This window comes from Rhinolophus hipposideros (assembly GCF_964194185.1).
Source record: "Rhinolophus hipposideros genome assembly, chromosome: 1".
In the NCBI taxonomy this organism is placed as follows: Eukaryota; Metazoa; Chordata; class Mammalia; order Chiroptera; family Rhinolophidae; genus Rhinolophus; species Rhinolophus hipposideros.
Genome location: NC_138047.1, coordinates 84,047,283 through 84,073,330, shown reverse-complemented (window position 1 = coordinate 84,073,330; position 26,048 = coordinate 84,047,283). Strand labels below are relative to the sequence as shown.

General features: G+C 39.6%; 1 protein-coding gene across 2 annotated transcripts in view; it reads right to left on the bottom strand.

The window, feature by feature from the left end:
- Positions 1-8,169: 8,169 nt before the first annotated feature.
- The window catches only part of TMEM156 (transmembrane protein 156), a 32,023-nt gene continuing 14,144 nt past the window's right edge, over positions 8,170-26,048 (bottom strand). Inside the window, exons 4-7 of one of the 2 annotated variants that reach the window (XM_081049630.1) lie at positions 24,794-24,913; positions 22,827-22,910; positions 13,530-13,632; positions 8,170-11,522 (exon numbers count right to left, since the gene is read on the bottom strand). In XM_081049630.1, the coding sequence (XP_080905756.1) occupies position 11,522; positions 13,530-13,632; positions 22,827-22,910; positions 24,794-24,913 (308 nt within the window). In that variant the 3' untranslated portion in view covers positions 8,170-11,521. The remainder of the gene's footprint in view (positions 11,523-13,529; positions 13,633-22,826; positions 22,911-24,793; positions 24,914-26,048) is intronic. The other variant, XM_081049631.1, reaches the window with a different exon arrangement.

Genomic DNA, 26,048 nt, shown 5'->3' with positions numbered 1-26,048 from the left:
GACAAATGTAGCACAAGGGGATTTTAATCCCGGCATTTCCAATTTCTGTCTCTCCCTCTCCAAATTTATGGTGAAATTGTAGACACGAATAAGTGTCAGTTGAATGAACTGAGGTCTCTACTCTGCTCCTACAGCTCCATTTCACTCAAAGTCGAGTAATAAATGGAAAGTAGAAAAAATAAAAGTCTCGGCAAATAATGAATCTGAGTCCTAATGACCTTCCTGAACTACAAAATGGATTTGTAATTTACTTGGCATTGTCTAAATCATTTGGTGCTTGTAGTGAAGTGTGAAAAACATTTTGGCTATCTCGGGCCACAACTGTGCATTTTAAGCATTTCCTCAATGATTCGTGAAGGGTCAGAACTATTTTCCCTGGAAAGGTAAATATCATCCATCAATGGTAATGGAAAACGTGTTTCCAATCTGCCTTGTATATTGCTTTGATGGTGGTGTGATTGATTATTAAAGAGGTTTGGTATATTCTGCAGCCCCTGGGACCATAGTATTACCATCTATATAAGATAGGGATTTTACAATCCAATGCCTGATAAGTATCCCACACCTCTCTTTCTTTTAAAACCATGGAATGTAGAGTAAAGAGTCACACTTACTCAAGAAAAATCATGTGCAAAATAACGTTTGCTTGCTGAACAGTACCCAGTCTGTCACTTGGCTGGTCATCTCCATCTGGATTTGCTACAAAGGCGGAAGTTGTTCAGTCACTGCTAGGGCATCATTAGCCAATGAGAATAATATACATCAAATGGTCTGAAATTAGTTGGCTTAAAAAATGAAAGGCTCATTGATTTTTAAAGCCAGGGATAAAGTCCTCCATGTATTGCCTCCAAATGTTGTCCTATATTTTTTCTTTCCAGAGCTAAAACTGAAACAACTCATGAGATAAAGTAAAGAGAACATCTATTGACTTTCTCAAACCTATACTCTTCATTCATTCAATCATCCATTCATCCATATATCCATCAAGTAGGTCCACAAACTTTTTTTGCAACTCTTACGCACTCTACCAAAGAAAATAGGGTTCAATTTGAACTTCACTTTGCATGTCTCTCATTCAAAACTGTATAAGCCAGTTAGAGCAAAGAAATACACTAGATGTATCCATGATTTCTCAACCACCCACCTATATGGTGATGACACCCAAATTTCTACCTGGAGTCCTGCATCACTCCTGAATTCCAGTCATAGAATCAACTTACTACCAGACACCTATACATCAGTATTTGGGAACCCCCCTAAACTTAATCTGAAATACTCAAATTCATCTTTCCCTCTTCTCCTACATTCTCTGTCTTAGAGGGTTACACAGTGTTACATCTGCCAAAAGCCTTGCTGTAATCCGAGGCTGTTGCTTTTCTTTACCCTCAACACCCAATCAGTTTCCAAGTGCTATCAATTACTTCTTCTTTCTATATCTTCCTCCATCCCATTGCCTCATTCTTGTTTCATCTCCTCCTTCCTAAGAACTAGTGCAATAGATACTGAAGGGTAGCAGAATATGCTACCTGTCACGCGGGGGACCCGGCGGGGTCTCTGGTCCCGCTCCCCACATAAGAATGCAGGACATGGTGAGGCCAAAAAGGAACACCCACGGAGCCATAAGTAGGGGAGTCTTATCACTATATTCTCACTGGCGGCATCTGCCTCTCTGCAATCCGCTCTTGCTAGCCCCCATTTCATCTGCTAGCACAGCCACAGCAGTTATATTAGTGGCCAATGGCTTACAGGTTACAGCTGACGGCCAACTAGCCACAGCGGATGGCCATCTGATTACAGTTGATGGCCATTTACTACCCGAGCCAGCACCTTTCTATGTGAGGCCGAGAGCCTGGAAATTGCTTTTTGGGGCTTTGTCCCCACACTACCCCAATACTATATGACTGTAGGAGTTCAGGACGTGCCACCCCAAAATATGCTGCTTTGGTATGTTGATTATTTTGAGCTGCAGACACTTGAAAAACAGCAAATACAGAGAGAGGCTTTCTCTGAACTCCCCTTATCTGCCTAAAGACAGATCCCCTAATAGGAACTCAATTGTTCTAAGTCCCCTCCCCAGGAGTTTCATCAACCAGGGGAGACTGACTCTCCCCTGGTTGACACCACACCCAGACAGACTTTGTCACAAACTGCCATACCTTCCATCTGGTCTCCTAAGGGCCCATTTATCTCTCCTACAATCATTTACTCTTCCCTAAAAGGCCTACATCCCCACTCGCCTTCCTTATTAAGATGGTATTTAAACCTGAATTCTAAGCCACCTCTTTGAGTTACTTGTTTTCCCCTGGGTGTCTCCGTGAGGTTACATGTTAATAAACTTCTATTTTTTTTCTCTTGTTAATCTTTTATTGCAGGAGTCTTAGCTAAGACCTCAGAAAGGAACATTATTAATGATTTTCCTCCCCTACAATACCAATCTGGTATCAGCACAGCTCTTAGGCCCCTTCTAATGACCCATGATGGTAGTTAGCATAAACTCTTTAAGAGTTCAAATCTACCTAGTTATTTCTCTGATTAAAACCTTTATTGGCTGGTCCCAGCACTCAGGAAAATACTCCAACCAGGTCTTTTATAGTCTGATCCCAGCCGACCTTTTCAGGCACTTTCCTCCATTTCTCCCATCAATTCAGGCACCTTCATCAATTCCTCATCAACTCAAGGGTAAAACCCACAGAAATCCTTGTGGGTTGCCCCTTGCACTGTGCTCCCTCTCACCTCTATAGAGTGGCAATTTAACTTATGTAGCTCCACCATGCATTGATTGGAGCCCATGCAGGACCAGCATGAATCGAAGGATACAAGAGTACTGATGATGTCATAGACCAATGCATTCCTAAACTAGTAGAGCAGGTCCTTGAAATACGTCGTTTCGTTCAATGTCATTTCATTATAACATTGCTGAGATGCTATAAAGTTTAACTCTTGTTAGTATCAATTAACTTATGGTAAAATTGGTTTCATTATACCTCATTTTTGTTTAAAGTCACAGAACCTATCGACCATGTTAAGTGAGGACCTACTGTATAGCATCATTAGCACAAATGAAATTATGCTTTAATGGAATTTATCTTTGACTGTTTTTGTTTTAAAAATATGGCTCTAGTGGGCCGGCCTGGTGGCTCAGGCGGTTGGAGCTCTGTGCTCCTAACTCCAAAGGCTGCCTGTTCGATTCCCACATGGGCCAGTGGGCTCTCAACCACAAGGTTGCCAGTTCAATTCCTCAAGTCCCGCAAGGGATGGTGGGCTCCGCCCCCTGCAACTAGGATTGAACATGGCACCTTGAGCTGAGCTGCTGCTGAGCTCCCAGATGGCTCAGTTGGTTGGAACCACAAGGTTGCTGGTTCGACTCCCGCAAGGGATGGTGGGCTGCACCCCCTGCAATTAGCAACAGCAACTGGACCTGGAGCTGAGCTGCACCCTCCACAACTAAGACTGAAAGGACAACAACTTGAAGCTGAACAGCACTCTCCACAACCAAGATTGAAAGGACAACTTGACTTGGAAAAAATCCTGGAAGTATAGACACTGTTCCCCCAATAAAATCCTGTTCCCCCTCCCCAATAAAATCTTTTAAAAAATATGGCTCTAGTGTAATTCCAAAAGAGGGATAACATTCCATAAATCCTCCAGTGTCTCAATTTTCTGATTTAAAGACTGGTATTTAGAGGATAACTGTGAAGAGGGGGAAAGGATTTTCCTGGCAAGGCTTTTAAACCATTAATAAAGTTGTTTTTTTTGTTGTGTGTGTGTGTGTGTGTGTGTGTGTGTGTGTTTTAACTGAAGGAACTTCCCAAACCTTTTAGTTTGTATCTGTGCATTGGAACTCTCTAAAAGGGGGATTTAAGGTGTTGCTTTTCTCCACATTGAACCAGGAAGCCTGGTTCTGGAGCACCAATTAACAGTTACTTATAAGTGGTATTCCTCTGAAAGCAATCTGGCTTTCCTCTATTCCAATAACCTTTTGTGTAATAAATCATTCTTTCAGTTGTGCAGTACCCTTTGAGGCCTGCCTGCTTAATCTTTAATTGGCTAATTGGTTACAAGCTCAAATTATATACTGTGAAAAATATCACAATAGATCACAGTATTGTCACCTTTCCCCTGTAGAACTCTGACATTCTCAAGCTTAACAAAGCTCATCTCTCACACATTAATTACTGCAATGTCCTTAAAATAGAGAATAGCAGAGTTATTCCTATTGGCAAAGAGACCATACTTTTGTCTCCTGCATGTCAGGAGCTCACCCGTGTGTGTGTGTGTGTGTGTGTGTGTGTGTGTGTGTGTGTGTGTGTGTGTGTGTTGGAGGACACATAGATCTTGAATTAGGGCCCCCTTTTCTGTATATGTGTTCCTTCCATGCTGGACTATTTATCCTTTAAGATTAAGGCTGTGTCCCCTCCGCCAGGAAGTCTTCCTTCACTTCTGTCTTCCTCCCTCATTCAGGTGCCCCTTGTCTATGCTCCCAGAGCACTACATTCATTAAGTCCACAAACACTTTTTGGGTAATTTCTATATAAAGTACCTGGCTTGATACTAGGAATTCAAAGATGGATGAAACCACTTTCTCAGGAGTTAAGACCCAAGCCAATCCTTTCCAGACTACATTATAATTCTTTGGGTAACCTGTCCCAGCTATAGGACCATACCTGGCGTAAGGTAGGTGTTACATTAACAAATGGATGAATAAATAAAAGACCTCCACTTCGGCACTATGTTAATCAAAAGGAAGCCCATTCAAGGCTTTACTATGTAATAAACTCCAATTAAATTTCACAGAAAAAAACCTGCTAATAAATTAAGTGTAGGTGCTGGTGGGGGAGGTTCTGTGTAGTTGATGCTCAACTATTGTGGTGGTATTAATTAAACAGGAAGGAAAAATGGAGTCTCAGACACTGGCTTGTTTGGGGCACAGGTGGGCCCATACAACTGGTTCCCAAGAGAGACAGAATAACCTCTTTTGTCCTCCTTCTCTTACCTCTCTCTGTTCCTGCAGCACTGTCCATCCCATCCAAACCAGCAGGTTATTTAGAATACAGTCTGTGGGATTTCTGTCTCTTAATACATTTCTGGCACTAAAACACTCCATTGAAAGAGATCCTTTTTGCTCACATTGATCTAATTAGTCTGCAAGAAAAACAATGATTACTGAATAATGAAGAATTTTTCTTCTAGTTATTAGTTGGTTATTTGGATAGCTGGACTAAAGTAGACAATTTTTTAGATACCTTATTTTCCTGCTAAATTTCACTCTGAATAAAGAATATTATAAGAAAAAATTTCACGATCGTATAATCATTAAGTATGGTTAGTTTGTTTAAACATAATGGAACTTTGTTATGATAAATTGCTTAAAAATAGAACCTATGTTGTTCTTTTGCCCAAATAGAAAGGGAATAGAGATGATTTCTTGTCTCTCTCTAGCAAATTTCAAGTAGAAAATGTGTTCTGAACCCAGTAAGGGCAAAGGGACTGTTCAGGTACGTGGTTCACAGCCTTTCCTCATCAACATCTGGGTGTTTTAGCATTAGGATCTTGAGATGAGTATAAAGAATTTAACTCTTTTAAATAATCAATGGAATAATGACTTATTGATCCTGTTTTATGAGCTTCCAGGGCAAAAAGCTTCATTCTGTGCAATTCTTACAAATCTCAAATAAGTGAGTTCTTTAAAGGTACTTTGATACATGGGTAGAAACAGGAGAAGCGTTTGTTGTGTAAGAATACCTGTGGTAGAGCATAACTTGTAAGTACACCCTCCAAGCATTGTTTGGACACAAGGTTCACGATGCAGAACCCCGTTAGAAGTGTTTATGAGAAGCTATTTGTTGGCATTGGACAATCCTTTTTCTTCCTTAAAAAAAAAAATTAAAATCTACTTTTATTTCCATAGAGGCAGAGTCTGTGATTAAGATGCAACAGAGCAGAGCGTTAAGAGTGTGGGTTTTGAAACCAGACCACCTGGGTTCAAATTTCAACTCTAGCACTTAAAAGCTGTGGGACTTTTAGCAAGTTACTTAATGTCTCTCTGCCTTAATTTTTCCTCCTATAAACTGCGGTGCTGATAATAGTACTTACCTATCAGTGTTGTAAGATAAAATTAATCAAGTAGTTAACATGGTAAGTGATTAACATAGTGTCTGGCACATAATTAATGTTATTGTTAATCCTCTCTCCTCCCACACTAGGCTATTTGGGCAGTGGTTGTATGAGCTATGACTACCCTAAAGCTACTGAAAAAATAGAGCAGATATGTATCTTTCAGTGTGAATCCAGGAAGGGTCTCCCCAAATGCACACAGCTAGAAGCCAGACTTAGGAATAGTAAATAATCCCTGTCAGAACCCTAACCTGTATGTTTCCCTAGCGCATACCACTTCCTTTGCAAACGTGAATTTCATGTAAGGAGAATGTAAACACTTCAAGATAGCCGGAAAGAATCAGAGCTCCACATGAGGATACAAACAGATACCTGTCTTTACTGAATGCCGAATCTCTGAAAGGACTATCTCTGAGACAAATATTGATTTTAAACTACACAAAGCAAATTGTCAGTTTGGAATAAAAATGAAGATTTTAAAGTCATTATTCTCTATTAAGCGAGAGAGAGAGAGAGAGAGAGAGAGAGAGAGAGAGAGAGAGAGAGAGAGTTGTGGGGTGGGGGATTCAGAGGCTGTGGTTTATACTTAAAAGAGATTAAAATTAAAAGCAGACTGCACCACCGTGGGCAAAGAAGACCAGACCTCGTATTATTCCAAGTTCTATCACTGACAAGCTCTGTGATGCAACCTCAGGTAAAACCCTCAACCTCTGGGGCCTCAGTTTCCTCTGCTATATAACGAAAGAGCTGAACCGGATGATTTATAAGGTTTCTTACAGCTCAGACATCCTATGACATTATGAAATAAATTAGATGTTAGATGTATCCAGCAGGCAACGGAAACCAACTCTGGAAACTTAAGCAGGAAAAGGATCTTTTTTGCAAAAATATTACTGGTAGCTCACAGAATCAAAGGGAGGGCTGGAGAACCAGGTTTAGAACCAAGGCAGATTGGTGGGGGTGGGGATGGGGGTGTATTTAGGGCGTCTAAATGCAGGAATCACTCAATTCAGCTGCTGCAATGAATAAGCCTCTGTAATATTTTCCTCCCTCATGTCACTGCACCCGAGAGGAGAGATCTGCTGGGTGAAGGGTAAGGGGGGGACTTCTTGTAAAGGTTTCTTTACTCTTAAAAAGGACATTGTGGTATAAAGACGTGACGACTGTTGGTGCTGTGGCACCATCATTTCATACAGTTGTGTCTTGAAACCATGACAGGGGAAGCCAGAAGACACAAGGCAATAAGCTGAAGATGGCAGAGAAGAAAGACAGGCAAGAAGCTGGATGATTGATGATGTGAGTTCTTGAATTAACCAACCCTGGAAGCACCGCTCAGAATTTCTGTGAGGTAAAATAATAAAACCTTCTTATCATTTAGGGTATTTTGACTGGGGCCTGCTGTTATTTCCAGATGAAAGTGTCTTCACTAATAACCCATAAAGCGATATACTGCTACTAAGCACCAATAGTATCTCCATATTTTCTTCTGGTAACAGCCTTAAACTCTCAGGGGGAAAAAAGAAAGAAAAAATAACTTCCAGAAGATTTTATGAAGTATTATGTTTTGCTAAAATATTCTGTTTTCTCCCTGCCTGTGAGTACACAGTTCATCATGTTATCATCACAGAAGCTTCTACACCACTTTGTCTTTACTGTCCCAGTTAACAGAAATGTTTTTTAAGTGTATTTTTGGTTGTCATACCTCTAGGGTAATCTGCTAACATACCTTGTTTAGAATTTTAAAATGTAAGAACTTTCTTCTCCTCATCCTACGATCACCACCCAGCAGAATAGCACCAATAGTTGGAGATGGTTAAGAAAGATGTAGGCAGAAAAGAGAAGTAAGATTAAAAGAAGAAAGAGGGAAGTAAACAAAGTCAAATTATGAGAAGAAGCTGTCAGAAAATGAGTCCAAGTCTTTATTCTACCATGTTTTACATGAAAGGAAAGAAATACAGTTGGGTGGGGGGGCGGAAGGAGGGGAGACAGACAGACAGAAATTATCTACTGACAAAGAGAAAAAGGCTGATGCAATTTAAACAATATTTGTCTTTTGTAAAACTTGATTTTATTAGATATCAAGTAGGTACAAAAGTTAAAATATATGTAAGCTACATGCAATCATAAGAAAACAAACTGTCATATACCCACCACCATGTTTATAAAAGAACATTCCCATTGTGTTAGAAGTCACTGCTATGTAGATACTTAATCCCATCCCCTGAGAGGTAACCACTATGCTGAATTTACAACCAACATCTGTGATGAGTATTAACCAGGATGAGTATTGCAAGGGAGGGCCAGGTAGGGTGAAGTAAGTACTGGTCACTGGGGACTCAGAAGCTAGAGAAGATGTGGTTCCCAGGCTCACTCACAGACTGGTGGGGAAACAGACATGAATACAAATTGTTGTATGAGGCCGGATGTGAAAAGTACTGTGGTAAGAGGTCTGCATCTTAGAGAAACACAGAAAAGAGACATTATTCTGACTATGGTGAGCAGGGGAGTTTCCATGGACAAGGTAGCCACTCTGTCTTTGCAGGGTGGAGAGGATTTCTACAGATGGAAGGAAGGGGCAAGTGTAACAGTCAGAGAAGAGGCAGAGAGGAGCGAGACGGTCTGAAGAACGACTGCTCCACCGAGGATGACTACGTATTAGAAGGGAGAGAGTAGAACTTAAAACTTGGGTGAAAGTCGAGTTTGAAGGGAATCTTGTGGAAAATGGAAATTCTTCTAGAAACCCAAACTAGCAGGTACAAGTTTGGGCAATATTGTTTCCCCCACACAGAAGTCCAGAAGGTTGTCATCTGTGTCTCTTCCCTTCCCTTATTCCTGTTCCATCCTCACTCCTACCCTTGCATCAAATCTTTTGCCGTGTGCCACCAGTTCTCCCTTAGATCCTCTCCTGTATCTGTCGCACTAATTCCACTGTGTCCACTTGACTGAACAATTCTGGCAGCCTTCTGGCTTCGTGCCATGTTTCTTCTCTGGCCTCTCCAATCTACACCTGAATTCATTTGCATAGAGAGCTAGGATCCTGCTACCCAGCAGGACAGAGGTCAAGGAGGTGAACATAGGTTATAGCTGGGGAGGGAAGTCTGCAGGGAAAGCCACGAATGCATGACTAGGCTACAAGTCATAAGGGAGGGGGCACAGGGTCCTTCGAAGTCAGATTTGGAACCAGTTAAAAAGCAGGATATGCTAAAAGCCAAAGTCAGTGGTATAGATTGGAAGCCATGAATCACACAGGGCACCAAGGACCACAGGTTCCTTTTTATCGGATCCAGTTGGGTGGGGAGGAGAGCAGAACTGCCAGGCTAATGGAGACACGCAGGGCCAGCAACCAAGCAGCAGTTGCAGTCAGACGTTTTCAAGGGCATGGTTAACCCAGCCTCCTTGCACTCCCAGAAGAGTGCATTGCCGGTGCTCTCAGCTGGAGCCCCTTTTCTCAGGCACCCCCTCCAAATGTCCTATTCCCTTTGCCAGGCTCTATCCCCCAGGGCGTGCTTATACAGGGAGTAATAGCACAGGTTTGCAGCCCAATAGACGTACTACTGAATTCACATGTTAGCCCTGAGACCAAAAGCAAATTGGTGAGCTTCTCTGGCTTCAGCTTCCCCAGGGATAATGACACGTTTCAAGGAGTCGTTGTGAGGAAGAAATGAAAGTATACATGGCATGTGCCTGATGTATAAGGGGCTCAGTAAATAGTTCTTATCCAACTGATACTTATTAAGAACTTACTGTGAGCCAAGCATCATGCCAGTTGCCAGAGATACTGTGGTGAGCAGAACCAGTCTAGAGAGGGAGACAGAAATTAATGAATAACCACAAAAATAATTGTAAATCACAGACATGAAAAGGGCTAGGAGACCTCACAAAGTATATACTTGGGAGATTTGACCTATTCTGAGAAATCAGGAAAAGCCAGCTTCGATGCTGCTCAAAAGCCACTTTCTTGAGAAGCCTCCCTTGATTCCCCCCAACTGGAAATGACTCTATTGGCCTGTGAATTCTCAGTAGGAAGCACGGAGTCTGCAAATGACACACTCATCTTACCCTATTGTGTCTAGTATTACAACCAGTGATATGCATGGCTTGTCTCTTCTACCAGATTGTAAACCTTTGTGGGCAGACAGCAGGCCATTTACATCTTTGAATGCTTTGCAGTATCTGTTAAACTCTTTTATTTTAACAAATAAGTTAGCTTCCAGAAATCTGACACAATTTAACAGAACTTGAAGTTTAATTTATGCGTCTTGTAAGCCAAGTTCCCATTGATTTCCATGTCATTTGTCTGAACACAATAGGGATGAGCAAGGAAACAATAATTTGGCTTCTCAGAAATTGTACAATAACCATACCTCATGGGGTGTGATACCCTTAAACTCCTGAATATTCCAGACCCGAGCCTGGGATAAGGCTCTCCCATTCATCAGGGGCAGGGATAAGAAAAAATGAGACTAGTAGAATTCCACTTGTCAAACCTAAATTTTACAATTAGAATCTCAGTTTGTAATCTAGCCAAAAAAACAAAAAAACAAAAACAAGTAACAGAAAAACTTCTGTGTGCTGAAACATTCATTTCTATTAAATTGCTTAAATTAAATCGGACCCTACAGTTAAACTCTGGAAGTCTGCTCAGATAAGCAATTTTATACAAATAATGATACCAGGAGATTAGATTCCACCTTAACTCTGGGAAAGTATTTTTATATTTTTCAACGTTAAGAGCTGCCCTCTTGTCTATATGTGCTTTTATTGTAATTAATAACTATAGTTATTATTGACATCAACATAGCTACAAAAATATGAAAGCTACAAGAATCAGAGGAAACATTTTGCTATTAGATTTAAGTATTCAAATTTCATTTACTATTTCACTTAAATTCATTTCATTTTAGTATCTTTGAATTTTTAAAAATGTCCTCAGTACCAAAATGAGGCAAAATTTATAAATCCAAACAAATGTATAAACAAACAACCCAGGTCCTCTGAAGTAACTTGCCAAAAAGAAACAATCCATCGGTACAGGAAAATCTACCAAATCAAAATCTGCAACGTGGGCCAATGAGAAAAAATGTTCATACTTGATCCTGTTTTTGATTCTTCAAGATCTTGGAACTATTGCAAGCTTTATAATGATGGATAAACAAGGAGAGTAAACATTCTCTTGTTATTTCCATGGGTTTCATCAGCTTATTTCCATGACTCATAATAGCTTCCTGAAAAAATTCTCAGTTCTTTGATCTCAAGCTAGTTTTCATCAGTCAGCATTCCTGCTATTTCCTTTTGTGCATTCTCAACTGGACTCATATATTTACCAGTTAAGCCATTCCCCAAATAATATGATGAATATTCTCAAACAGGGTTCGGTCCAAATTGTCCAAAGAATTCAGAAGGATATTCTAAAGATTTAAAAAAAAAAAAAGGCAAATATCAATCACACAAGTTTTGTTAAGTATTACCTGAAAAGAGTTAGTGGAAAACAATTTCAAAACCATTTATCAAAACTGGGTCTTATAAAAACACCAAAAAACTTCCTAAAGTCACTGAATAATGGCTTTTTCCAGTCCTACGTTATGTGATGGAGCCTCCATTATATCCGAGAAGGCAGTGTGGTTAGTGACAATAAACTGCTCGGCCTTGGACTCAGGAAGCCTAGGGTCTCCTGCAGTATGTCTGGGTTACCCTCCACTTCTCTAAAATGAAAGTAAGTATTCCGCTAAGTTTCTTTACGGTATAACATTCTGTGATTCTAGTAGAGAGACATAGGAGTTGGGACTTAATCCTTTACTTGAAAAATACTTACTGAACATCTACCTATTAAGTACTAGGCAACATATCCTCTATATGAGGGGTCTTTCCATTATGCTCCCCAAGTTCCCTGTGAATATTTCTAGCATGTTACTTGATACTGTATTGGAATTAGAGGTTCCCTAATCTGATTCCTCCACTGACTGCATGTTATTTTTGCCAATGTGTAGTATAATTCTTGGCAAACAGAAGGTACTCAAAAAGCATTTGGTGAATGAACAAAGGGAGCTCTTCATATGCAAGGCTGAGCATCCCAGAATGAGGACCAGAATGAGAAGTATCAAGCAAGTATCCAGTAATATCTCATTAAAACAATTTCATGATTACATTATAGTCTACTTAGGAATTTGAGCCAACAGCGGACTCTGATTGCACTAAGAGCCAAATACTGAAACGAGCCTCTCTCTAGTCATAAACACAAACATATCATTGGCACTTAGTTTTCAGTTTGACATATTGAGCCCCCTATGCTCTTGCCCCTCTAGATCTGCTCTCCGCTTTTTTCCACCCTGCTTGGTGCCCTGGGAAACCAATCTATGTGAACTGCCTCCATCCAGTTTCAGTGTCCTCCTGCTCTGGTTGTGTTTGGCCAATGGGAAGTACTTGCACATTGGGTAAAGGGAGAACAGCCAAGCTGGGATGTTCATTCTCTCTTCAGGACAACCACTGGCTGGTCTGTCCCTTGACCAAAGGACACAGCTCCTGTCAGGCAGCCCTCCATGCATATTCTGTCTGTGTGTGTTGTGTATGCAAGTGTCTGAGTCTGTCTCTCTGGGTTCCCTGCCCCTTTAGTCTTAGGAACAGTAGCAGTGCCCCACTGTTACTAGTCCCGGGGTGCTACACTCCCTTTTTTGGTTTTCCCACACCTGGCATAATAGACCTTTTATTAAATTCAATTTGAGTATACTATCAGTTTCCTACTAGGACATTGACTGATAATTACCCAAGTATTATGACGAGTAAATTAGCCTATTATCACCAAGCACAAAAGGACACTAATAAATGCTAGTGTTCTTCCTTTTCCCTGTTACAGGTTTTATACTCCCTACAATGGTTGTCAATAGAGCCTTAAACATAATAGCTGTTTAATACATATTTGTTGAATGTGTGAAAAAATTTTCTCAGACACTTCTGACCACAGTTTTGGATTCAAATACATGGAAATCAGTGTGCGTTAATTAATCTAGGTTATCAGATGTCAAATTTAGAGAAATTTTAAATTTCAGTTATTGAGGATCAGTGCGTAGTTCTACTTTATAAATTTACATTCTCTTTTTTCTCATGGGCCTACTGAAACAATGGTTGGCCGGCTGGAATTATGACAGCCCCAGGAAACGGTGCCCAGGGATGAGCTGACATCACAGGGGCACATGTTGTTTAACAGACTAAATGAATAGTTTACCGGTCCTTCCTACACCTTGGAGGAAAAAGTCAATTTATTTCCTGTCCTCTAATTCATAGGAGCTGATTTTGCAAGTTCATCGCTTTCTATCACCGACACACAGATAGAAATGCAATTTGAGGTACACTTTACCTCCTCGGCTCTCTTCCTATAATGAATAAAGTCAAATCATCAATAAAGCCAAATCATCACTTACCACGTGTACTGCTCGTACTGATGCACCGTGGAAGGAACTTCTAGTTCCGGTATTGGAGAAAGCACCTCCTTGGTCTGAGTCAACGGCAGCCTGTGCGTGGTCTCTAGTATTTAAGAAGGAGAGCTGTTTTAGTTTATATTTAGTGAACAGCAGTGCAAAACCAGGCACGATATTTTGTAATGCAGTGAGAGATGCTCTGCATCTAGAAAGGATTTTGGCATTTCCACCACTCACTAAATTTCCTGCCTAGAACTCTGATACGTTTAAGCCATTTCTCTCAAGTCTATTCCTTTCATTTCATTCCTCCTCTCCCCCTACTTCCTGGGCACATGAGCTGAAGCATAGTCAAGAAGGAGCAAAGTAGAGAAAAAAATGTTTAAGTACAATGTGAAGTAGCAAGAAAATAATTTTCGTTTGGAAACTAACTGCAAATATTTCTTTCTATTGCATATTGTTGAAATATGTCCCTAAAAAGAATATTAATGACATCCTTAATTTAAGAGACAATTTTACCAAAAAGCAAAGTTACAGATTAGATGCATTCTGTCTAATGTGTCTTTCTTTACTAAGACTATGCAACTTTATCAAATTCTTTTAATATTATCTTCAGCTGACTTCAAGGTAGGAGATGAAACTTCATGTCGATGGCATAATGGTATCTCTTTTATTCCACTGGGGTCTTGCTTTTCTAATTTTTATATTGAAACTTGTCGGTTTTGCTTCACAGATGTCTCTACTTTTTATACAAAGCCCTGAACATGGATGGGAATGAGGTGACTTATAATTTAAAGAGTTTGGGCAGTTGCTTCTTAAGAAGAGAAATCCAAAGGAGGATTTAAATGTAATCAAGAATATAACGTTTCTTGTCCATGAAGATGATTAAACACTGGTATAGGTTACTAAACTAGAAATACTGTCAAACCTTCTCTCGGAATTTTATTCTTTAATTAGAAAACATTTTTTAGTAAAAGCTTAGTTTTTGGATTTAATGTTCTGAATAAAGAATACATTCATAGGCTGCAAAGTTTTTAAACTATGAAGTTTATATATATATATATATATATATATATATATATATATATATATTCAGTGAAATATCTCCCTCTTACCCCATATCTCAATCACTTCCCACCTCATCACATACTTCCTTCCTTTTCCCCTTCCTCTGGCAACCAACGTTATTACTTTTTTATATATTGATAGATGATGGAAGGATAGATAAATTCACCATAATTTATTGTAGAAAGCTATTATCTGTGAAAATGATGGCAATTCCAAAGTAACTCTCTAGTGAGACATTATTTTCTGCTTCTCTTAGTATCAAAAGTTATGTAACTCATATGCTAATAGCAAAACTTTTGCAAAATTGATAAAAAGGCAATCAGATGTCATTTTAACAAGGTGTCATTTTAACACCTTCTTCAGAAAAGTTAAAACAAGTGGAATTTTGTTGTTGTACTACACCAGGAAATAGAGTTTCTTTCAAATTATATTAATTCACCAGCACTAGTTAAGGTAGCAGAAGTAGTCAGAAATAGTTTAAAACTTCACAGAACTCTTTTCATGAATTTGTCAAATCTCTGAACTCAACATGTCTTTGACATTTTTCAGGAACCTCAAAAGAGACTGAAAAATTAAAAAGAACCCCAGTTGGAGATTTGACCTGGCTGAATCTCATGAACAAAATGGATTTCCAGCAGTAGAAACTTTGATTAAAAATAAAACTCCATGCCATGTGTTCTCAAATAAAGCCTCTGTCACACTGCCCATGACAATGTCCAGGTTGTCCTCTGATAATTTCTTTCTTTCTTTTACTTAAGATTTCTATCACTTTTCCAAAGTGCTTTATATCTATGACATGTGGTATCTAACCTCAATTCATCCTTCCACTGCAAGTTTTGATTCCCACAAGTAACAGAAACTCACAAGGTGTTGTCTGCAGTTTTGTTACTGATGGTTTTCATGTCAAAGACAAGGCACATCTCCCACAGTGAAGGTACATCTAAAACTTCCTCATCCTTCCAGGCTCTCTTGGCTGCTCAGGGAATTTGCACCATCAATTTTTTATATTCTCATCTCCAAAACTACTTGTTCAGCTAAATTTTACTTTGTTATTACATTGGAAAGCCAAAACAGCTACAAACAAAACAGAGTAGTAAACAGGGTTAGGTGTCCATACTACGAATATATGACCCTCTGTCATGCAAGGCTTCCGCGGGGTGTCTGGTCCCGCTCCCCACATAAGAACACAGGACACGGTGAGGCCAAAAAGGAACACCCACGGAGCCATAGATAGGGGAGTAATATCACTACATTCTTGCTGGCGGCTGGGTTGGAGACACAGGAAGCAGGAGCCACACTGTCTGCAACCCACCATCCTAACTGCAATCCGCTCTTGCTAGCCCCCATTTACTGCTAGTGTAGCCACGGCGGTTATATTAGTGGCCAATGGCTCACTGGTTACAGCTGACGGCCAACTAGCCATAGCTGATGGCCATCCAATCACAGTTGATGGCCATTTACTACCCGAGTGAGCATCTTTCCACATGAGGCCGAGAAGCTGGAAACTGTACTCCTGGCTCTGTCCCCACACCCTCTGTGACCTCTACTTCCCCAATAGTGAATGTCTCCAATTTTGTTGTATCTGCTTATCTGCCTCCTAGTGTGCAAAGATTGCCATTTAGGCACAGTTATATTCCGCAAAACTCACCCTGGAGTATAACACATAATAGGTACTCAGTAAATACGTGTTGAGTGACTGAAAGAACGTCATTTAATTTCTTTGTGTCTCATTTTTCTTAATAAAAGGGTATGGATAGAAGCACTACACGAAGTCAACTGGGGACTTGCCTTGGAATTTGTGGCTAAGAAAAATAAGATTGACCTCTGAGAGTTAATTTGTAAAAACCCATAATCAGAGCAGAAACATGCAAAGTCATCTTCAGAAAAGATCCCCCCGCCAAAGCTTGTTAAATGTTAAAAGTGCTGTGTTCAATGAGCCTATCAGGCCAACGCTGAAAGAAAGCCTTTCAAGCTGTGTTGTCAACGAAATCCACTTTAAGACCTACCAAACAAGCCTTAACTGTGTTTTGCCTTCCTACGTGGTCCTCTCCAAGGAGAGAGAACACATGTGTTTGCTGTTAGAAGTGTTTTGGTCTGTATTTCTCTCCATTTTATTACTCTTTGTGAATCAATAGATTGGCCTTCTAGTTTTATAAACCTGTTGGTGTGAGTTGGATTAAACAATGGATCATTGTTTGTATGCTGCCACTGTCGGAAGCGGAGCCCACAAGCCTGAAGGAAGCCACTGAGTGGCTAAATTCACTTACGTGAGGCACCTGTGTGGCTTGGTGAGTGGCAGCAGCCAGGCAGCCTGTGCTGGCAGGGTCCTGGTCTATCCCCACACGTTCTGTATAAAAGTTCGGCAGTGGGCAACAACACCTGAACTACCGAGATTATTTCCTTGTGACTTCTGCCAAGCTAGTTGCTGCCTTCAGGCTAAGAGGAGGAAAATAAAGGTAAGGGTAAAATGAGGTAATAAAGGTGTGTTTTCATGTACTTTGAAGATTGCACTACCAAGTGCAAACCAGAATATTTTTACCAGCATATCTTTAAGCCCACTCCAGCAGTCTGCTAAGAATTTAGTAGGACCCGCATATGTGCTCTGTGGGAAAGGGCTATGGATAGCTAACTTTGTTTTCTCAGTGCATCCTTCCTCTCCTTCATACTTTGGGAGATTGAGCCATGACTCTTTGTGGAGACAGTGGCAATAAATGTCTAAACTGTTATCCGCAAAGTACTTGGTTTCCTCATAAGAGCTTCTCCAAAAATGAAGAAATTCAAGTTAATCTTCACAGATTACTGTGGTCAAAACAGATGTGGAAATTTTCAGATGGTTTGGTGATTCTTATTCAGTTCTCTAATCTGGTTTCAAAAATACTTCCAGTCTTAACAATTTCTTCTTATTGCCATAGCAGTGCAGAACTTCAATATTGCTATCCATCATTCTAACAAAAAAAAACACTGGCACTTTTGTAGAACCCCAAGATAGCTAAGTAACCAATTAGCTATGGTAGCTTTTAAAACTAATAGAGCCGATTATGGCAACTTAAAATAGATTTCCATTATTCAAGGTGCCAACTTCCTACTATGATCAAAGCTCCATCTGTTATTATTAACAGTGATTCTAAAACTATTCTTCGGCTCCAAATCTGACCAATGTGAAAATCAAATGAGAACAGGAAAATAAATTACTGCAAAATTATCTAGAATTAACAGTTAAAGAGAAAAAAAGCTCCTTCAACAGACAGTTGCCAATATTTTGAGCTATTGACTCAGTTTCCAGTTCATTCACACTGCAGATATCTTTACTATTCCTAGGAATGAAACTGATGCAGGGTTTAACCATTTTCTTTTCATTATTTTGGATAGGCATTATCAAGAGTTATGATTTAGGGGAAAAGGTATGTAAAAGGTCTTTGTAAAGTGCAGCATCCATTCGTTCAGCCTAGTCAATGCAGAGTTGTATTTAGTTGATAAATATTTATTGAGCACCCATTAAATGCCCATATATGCACTACGCTATGAGCTCAAAATGTAATGATGAGTATTATCAGATAGTGTCCCTGATCTCAATGAACTACCTAGCTCATTGGAGAGACACCAATCAAATAACCCACACAAAAAAATCAAATAGCAACAGTAATCATTGTCACAGGAGATTTGTGGTGTTACGATGGCATGTAATAAGGGGAATTGACCTAATCTGGGAGGTCTAATATGACTTCCCCGAGGAGGTGTTAGTTAAGCCAAGATCAGAAGGCAGGCTGTTGCTAGGGTTGGGGTGTACTAGACAAGGCACGGTGGGAGGACAGGAGGTTTGCAGGAGGAGGTGGCATGGGAGGCAAGGTGGTTCAGGCAGGAAGAGTCTGTGCAAAGATGGAAAAAATACTTATCTGCATCTGTTTTATCATCAGTTCTTCCAGACCTGGCATAAATAGCTGTCACGTAAAGGCATTCAATGAACGAAGGGAATAAATCACCCTGTTCTGTCTACAGAATCTTCATACTTAACGATTTCTTCCTGCATATAGAGTCACCCTCTGCCTTTTGATCTGTTTGGTAACCAAGCAGATGGCTACAACCTTTACTGTTTCATGAACCAAATCCGTATTTTAAGTGTCATATACATTATAGTTAAGCGAGTAAAAATTAAATTTTCATGTTATCTTACTTGGTTGCTAGACATCTGGCACTAGTAATTTATCTTCTGCAGGAAATTGAAACCTGCTTAGTCTTTATTATACTGGCCATAAACATGTTGCAAATTACAATTGTATATTGCCATAAGTTTTATTTTGGGGTAATACAAATTTGGGTCATCCACTTTTGGCATGTAGTAATTTCCTTTCACAATCAAATTCCGTTTTCTTTGTTTCATGATCCCTACGAACTCACCCACATTAACTGCAAAAATCATTTCAGCCAATGTTTGTGGATGACTCACATTGTCTCACACCAGCTTCTACAACCTTATAAAGGAAATGTCTCATCTCAGTTTCTAGTGTTAAATGTTAAAGAGCACGAAGAGTTTAGACCTGTAGCTTGAACCAGCAGAGGTAAGCTCCCCAATTCACCATTGCCCTTGATGTATTATTAGAAAGTGCATTCGTTGGACAGAACTAAGTTTCAGTCCTGACTCTGCTAGGACCTGGCTGGGGGTCAGTTACTTAAACTCGCATATCTTCAGTTTTCTCATCAGGAAAAAAATGAGGTTCTTATGAAATGAAATCAAATGAGATATGTGAAAGTACTGTGCATATGGAAGGTACTTGATGAGTTTTTATAGTTTAATTAGTTTTCCCCCTCCGAAGGCAACCTGGGGTGGAATCTCCTTAATTGTGATGTCAGCTCTGTGAAGGCAGGGCCTATGCTCAAGTGTGTGCCACTGGACCAGCAACACTTAACACAAATGCCTGTGCCTAGTCGGTGTTCAGTAGATTTTTGGCTGAATATTTGAAGGTGAAGAATTTCGAGTTTTAAAAATGTAAGCATTTTTGCTGAACAGAGAGGGGAGAGATAAAAATGACCTCTTTAATTGATCCATGCAGCGGAAATAAGTGGAAGCTCTATTCCCAGGAACCTGGTGTTGTCGATGTTTATTTGTTGGCTGGTCAGCATGTAGACATCGCAGGGGAACTCTCAAGTACTCAGGAAGACAGAAGGGCAGATATTCCTGCTCCCTGCTTCCCGGCACCTGGAGTAGTAATCTGTGGCCTACACTTAGTCAGACACTACTCCTTAGGATTTACAATCTTGGGCAGTGATGCCAAACTGCAAGGTGGTCTAAGGGGAGCTTTGGCAGCTCAGAGGGAGCTTCCAGTGGTGGTCACACCAGCAAAGGCGTTCTCACCAAACCAATCCTATGGTGGGATTTTGGCTGTATTTTTGGCTGCCTGGCCTCCATTAACTCCTCTTTATTTTCCAAGTTCAAGTTTCCTAACCTTCCTGCTGCTTTTATGGGTTCCCTATTTGTTTTCCAATAATTTTCCCTTCTGCCAAGTCAGCCACATTGGTTTCTATTGTTTGCATTCAATGATTCTCATCCTAGTCCATTGCTTCTGACCCTGGTCTTGGTCTCCTGATCTGGTCAACTTATTAAGTTCTGTTTCTAGGGACGCGTTTCAAAGTTACTTTTGCAGAATTCTCAAAATCTCTTCTTCGAGATGGTCCGTGTATTTCATTATTCTTTATATCCTTAGCAATTCTATAAAGTGTGCTATACGTTCTTTGATGAAGTGGAATTACGTTCCTTCTGAATACTCTTTGTCTCTTCGTTTGTTTCCCCGTTCCCAACCTCCGAGATTCATTTCTTGCTCATCTTTTCTTTTTACTCTATACTCATTTCTCCTTAGGTTTTGTGTGATTTAATCAGCTTTCACTGTACATGAACAACCTCTCAGATATTATGCCAGGGACAAGCATCCAGGCACAGGTGAATAAGACAGAATCATCACCTTGTGAAGATAATAGCTGAATGAATAAAATATAAAGTAGATTAATGCCAAGACAGGCAACCTAAGGCACTACACTTCTCAAAGCAAAAAAAAAAAAGAAAAAGAAAAAAATTAGAGACATGTAAAAGCTTGAGATTTGATGCTGTCTGGCATCTTTTTCTACAGCAATGAGAATCATTGATTCCATCAGTCTTTGCTGCGCCTCCAGAATGTGTCAGGCACTGTGGAGTGCCAGGGTCATAGCAATCTCTCCTGACTTCTCTCTTGTCTTTCTGAGAGGGTGAGCTTATCTATATCTCTGTGTGTACATGTGTAACAACACTTTGTAATACATGAACAACTGGAGAGACACTCTAGAATGTACAGTCAAAGTCGACAGCAAGCTGCTCTGCTGAATGTGACTAGAGTCACTGCTCTCTTTGAACTACATTTTTTTTCCTGACTTGTGTTACTCCTTCTCCAGAGACCTGTGCTGGCACATTTTTTCCTTACAATCTCACTGCTGCCTATAATCCATCATCACAAAGAGAGGCCTTAAAAATGGCACTTGAGGGAGGCATTATTTCCTTTCCATTTCTCTCTTAGAAATAGCAACTTACAATGGGAGGGGGGACAATTGAATTTAGGTTAAAGGAATATAAATAACAAGAAAGAATCTGCTTCTTTCCTCATTTAAGATGCTAAGCCTCAAAAGGACTCTTGGTTTTTTTAAAAAAAGCCACCACCCCTTGGCCTGCTTTAAACAATATTATATTCCTGGTAACAAAGCCAAGGGGTTTTTAGTGAGTGCTGTTAAAGGGAAAGGATGACTATGGCAGGTTTCTCTGGTGAATGAAAATCACAGGCTCATAAATACAACGTGTGAGGTTAGTCTTGCGGTTAGCTAGAACTTTAAATTTGTGATTCCAACAATTATATGGGTTAATAGGGAACTATTGAGATTTTCTCAGACAAGGCTGCAGTGCTCAAAATTATGACTTGGAAAGACAAAGCACTGGGATTCCCAAGGCAACCAAAAAGCCCAGCAGAACCAGGTTAAAACTTCCTCCTGGTGTATGTGTGAATGTCAGGCATGTGTACTGGGTAAGAGAGGAGGCCAGTGGAAACGCCATTCTCTCTCTTTAAAAATTAATTTTCCCATTTGAAACAACCCTGTGAATTTTATGTCATTAAACAAAATTTCCATTTACTGCCTAAAATTTCCATCAACTTTCCCCACATTTTGCTGGTGTCCAATGACTATTTAGCTAATGCTTATTATTAGCGTGGGTTAATAATGTTACTGCTAATGCTGAGAATAGAAACTCTTTCTCTTTAAAAAAAAAAAAGTGAGCTCTTTAGGTGCACCCAATCCAATTTTTCCTCCAGCTACAGAGTTGAGTACCTGCTAATTTAAATAGCTAAGGAAAGCCTGGGGAGCACAGTCCCCAGTGAAATTCCGTGCAAATCCCCACGTAGGTACACATGCAGCTGCAGTGGGGGGCTCAGGTTTTGTTTGGTTTCCTTTCATTTTTGAAAATGGTTTACACACCAGACATGAAGCTTCCTTATCTGACTTCTCACAAAGGACAAAGGAGCCTGCTCACTGGCTATGCATGAGGAACCGTAATAATATCACTCATAATTTTGTGCTTTTCAAAGACTCAAAGATATTTTTTCTCCCTGATGAAGAAGAGGCCTCTGCCCATGTCATAGTCTCCCTCTGTTTCTTTTTCATATGATTTGGCAGCTTGAATTCAGAAGGCGTCTTCACAATTAGAAGAAGGAGATAGAACCATAGCATCTGTGCTAACAGCCCCCTTGCTGCTCTAATTAGAATTCCCTTATTCCATTTCTATTTCTTGGGAGAGGACAGGGGACTTTTTAATTGGGGCTATTAGAAGTTCTCTTTACACAATGACACCCTTTGCTAAGTGAAGTTTCCAGCAAAAGCCATACCCACTCTACAATTACTTCTTGCAATTCTGAGAAGAATGGTATCTTGTCTCATTTAAAAATAAATCTGAGGCTTATTCCTTATTGCTTTTTTTCTCTCTGCCTACTCACATGAATTTCTTCTGGCCAATTAAGCAATCTTTCCATTATTTAAGGAGGTAGTTTTGATCGTTCCTGCCCTCAGATAATAAGACATTAAACTAGACATCATTTGCTCATAGCTCCTGTCTTCCAGATACAAGCCTAATGTAAATGAGCACAGAGATTGCAATCTTGAGTTTATATTGAAATGGTGAAACTTTGGAATTTCCTAAGCTGTGTTCTGTTGGCATGTCGCAGAGCTCACCTGAAATAATTCGCGTATTCAATGTTTGAAGTTTTTCAGAATCACTTCCTCTTAAGAGAACAGATGAAGATTTATATTTATAACCTATTCCAAAAAAAGAAATTAAATATTTAGATGATAAACAAGCATGTTCTTAATATGTATTCCCCATTTTGGTTTAAAGGATTACCAAGGAAAATAGGTCATTCAGAACAGGGCCGGACATTAGTTTTTCCATATTATCCATTAATAAATGCAGATTCTTTCTAAAACCAGTGGCTTCTCCACTGCTATAAATGCCTTTATGCCATCTCCTCTAATGAAAAGCCCAGCTCTTATGTACAGAATATTATATTATTCATATTATGTTATATACATAGATATGATATACAGAATATTTAATGTATATTTAATATTTAATATTATTTAATGTCCTAAATGATGTTACACTTTTCATCATATGCTTGGATGTGTGAGGCAAGTCTTTGACAGCCTCTAGGCCTCTCGTTTGGGTAGATGTTCATAAGAACTTAATATCACTTCCCACTATTCATCTCTTTCTAGACTATTTTTCTATCTGGTTTCTATCTCTCTTTCCTAATATGTAATTACATGGGAAAATTGATCAAGAAACTCAGAACTATGCACTGTTTGCAACTAACACTAATTTATTTAAAATAATATGATTTTCAAAACTAGAAAGAACCTGGGTCTTAATGCTGATGTTTTATTAGCTGTATAAGTTTGGACAAAATACTTAAGCTCTCTGAATCTCAGGAGTTTTTTTCATCTATAAAGTAAATAGCACATACCCTGTTTGTATACTTTGAGAATCTAGTAAAAATCTTGTGAAAATGGTTATTCTAAAAATATACAATATTATGATTATTAACCAGTGAATTAGGGTCTTATAAACTAAGGTATCAATAACAATACTTGATATGAAACTGCTCTCAGAAGTATCTGTAACAAATACTTGGTCAAAAAAATTAATGGCACTTTCACTCAAACCTAGAGGCAACCGTTTGTTTTGCCTACTGAAATGACTAATAGGCCTTGCCTGGTAAAGAACATAAGAGCCTTGGGAAATAATGCAAACAGCACAACACTACTCTCCTCTATTGAGAATTACTATGCACTAGACACTGTGTTAAATTTCTTATGTAATCTCTCTAGTTCAATCCTTCCTCAACCTTCTGTAGTAATGGTGATTAGCCTTGTTTTATCAGAGGGAAAAAAGAGGCACTCAGGTACAGTAAGCAGCATTTTCAAAAATCATATAACTAGTAAGTGGTAGTACTGGGATTCTAACATAATTCCTTCCACCTGTCTCCAAAGCCGATTCTCATGATACATTCTCTTGTCTTTAAGAGACCAGGTGCTTTCTATCAGGCCTGATATTCAGCTAGTATGTGCATGGTAACACACCAGTAGGGCCACACCAATAATTGGCAGTCAGTGACCATCCTGACAAGTGGGTTTTGTCTTAGTTATTAAATATTTTTAATATCATCCCTATTGTCCTGATTTCCAATGATGCATTTTAGCTCAGCCTAGCCAAAAATCTACTGACACACTCACACTTATTCAAGATTGGCTCCCACTCCCACTCATTACCTAGAGCCAGTCTGCTCCAAATCTCCAACTCTGAAATTTCCTATCACTGCTCCCTATTCTTCTCCTCTCTTCTGCCCTCACTTCCACGAAAGTCTCTGCTCAGCCTCCAGTCCATCAACTCCTTTTGATTCACCCACCCTTTCTTTCCCTCCTATTTACTTCTCTGGATGGGAGAAAAACATGTGAAAGTCCTAGAACACTGGCACTGTGCCTTACTTATGCTTATACTCCTAGAATTGCCAGTTGCATACAGTAGGTGCTTAGTAAATGGTAAATTGAACTGAAAAAAAATTGAATCTGTAGATAAGATTAAGAGTCCCTTGAAACTAAATGGATTATCCCAAATGATGTATTTATTTCTCAATACTTACTCTGCCACCTCTGCACTCGCCTATGGTCTTCAAATATTTTGTGGATAATAAGGATGAGCAAAAATATGAAAACTAGCATTACTAAAATATACCAAGTGATCCTCATGGAACAAGAGAAATCTGCAAAGAATAAAAATACAATAAAACGATTCAATAGATAAGAGGCTATGTGGTGGTGTAGCTGGATTCTAGTACATATCCTGCCCTTAACTGAAAAGCTGAATATATATATATATATATGCAAATTCAACAACATTTCAAAGGAAAAATAATTTCTTACATATTTTATTAGATTTTTTTAACTTAATCTTTTTACTGAACTCTAATGTAACATTGAAAAAATGTTATTTTAAATGGCTAGGAACAATTTGAGCTGAGGAGGATGACACCCTCTAGGAAAGAACACATAAAAGGGTCCGAAACCTCCTTGGTGGGAGAAGTTGAGACTCCTCTCCAGGCCCCACTACCACACAACCTACATGAGAGAAGTTTCTACAAAACCAAGGAAAAATGCCCTACATTAAGGAAAATTAAAGTTGTGGTGGGGAATGGGTTGAAGGAAAAATAGCAAGATGGAAGAAAAGGGTTCGGTAGACTGGGAGGGGCACACAGAACTCCGAGGAAGATGGGGTCATAACAACTTCCGTATGCTGTGGTTATCCAAGAAACTAAGCAATCTAATTTCAGGAAATGTCTCATTTTAATTTTAAGTTGTTTGCTCTCTTGTGCTTTGCTGTAATTCCATTTGGTAGCTTTGTTTTGTCGGCACTTGGGGAAAGTTGAAGAAAGCAGGGCAGGGCCAATTGCAGAACAAAACTCAGCAGGAAGAGCACCTCAGCCAGCAGAGGGGGCAGAAAGGTGGGGGGTGATTCCAGAGAGAATGGTGACAAATGGGAGTGTAAGCCTCCAAAATCTTGGTAGAGAGAGGAATGTCCATAATCTAGGGGAAAGGAATGGCACAAGGCATTTCCTGTGGGGTACTGAAGTAACAGAAGCTAAATATATTTTAACATCACTGTTACAGGGTCACTTGCTCTCCTGATGTATTAAATGAGGGTATTAAAGAAGGAACCTTGACCAAGTGGTTTCCAGAGATCCATTTAGTTCCCAAATTCTAAGGTTAATTTCACTTAGGTTATGTTGATATTAGTTTCACGATCATTCCTATCACTAGGTTAAAACCACACAATAGCAGAGTACCAGAATCAGAGCCAGAATCATTTGTAATGAATAATTTTGGCCCTGGACCAAGCAG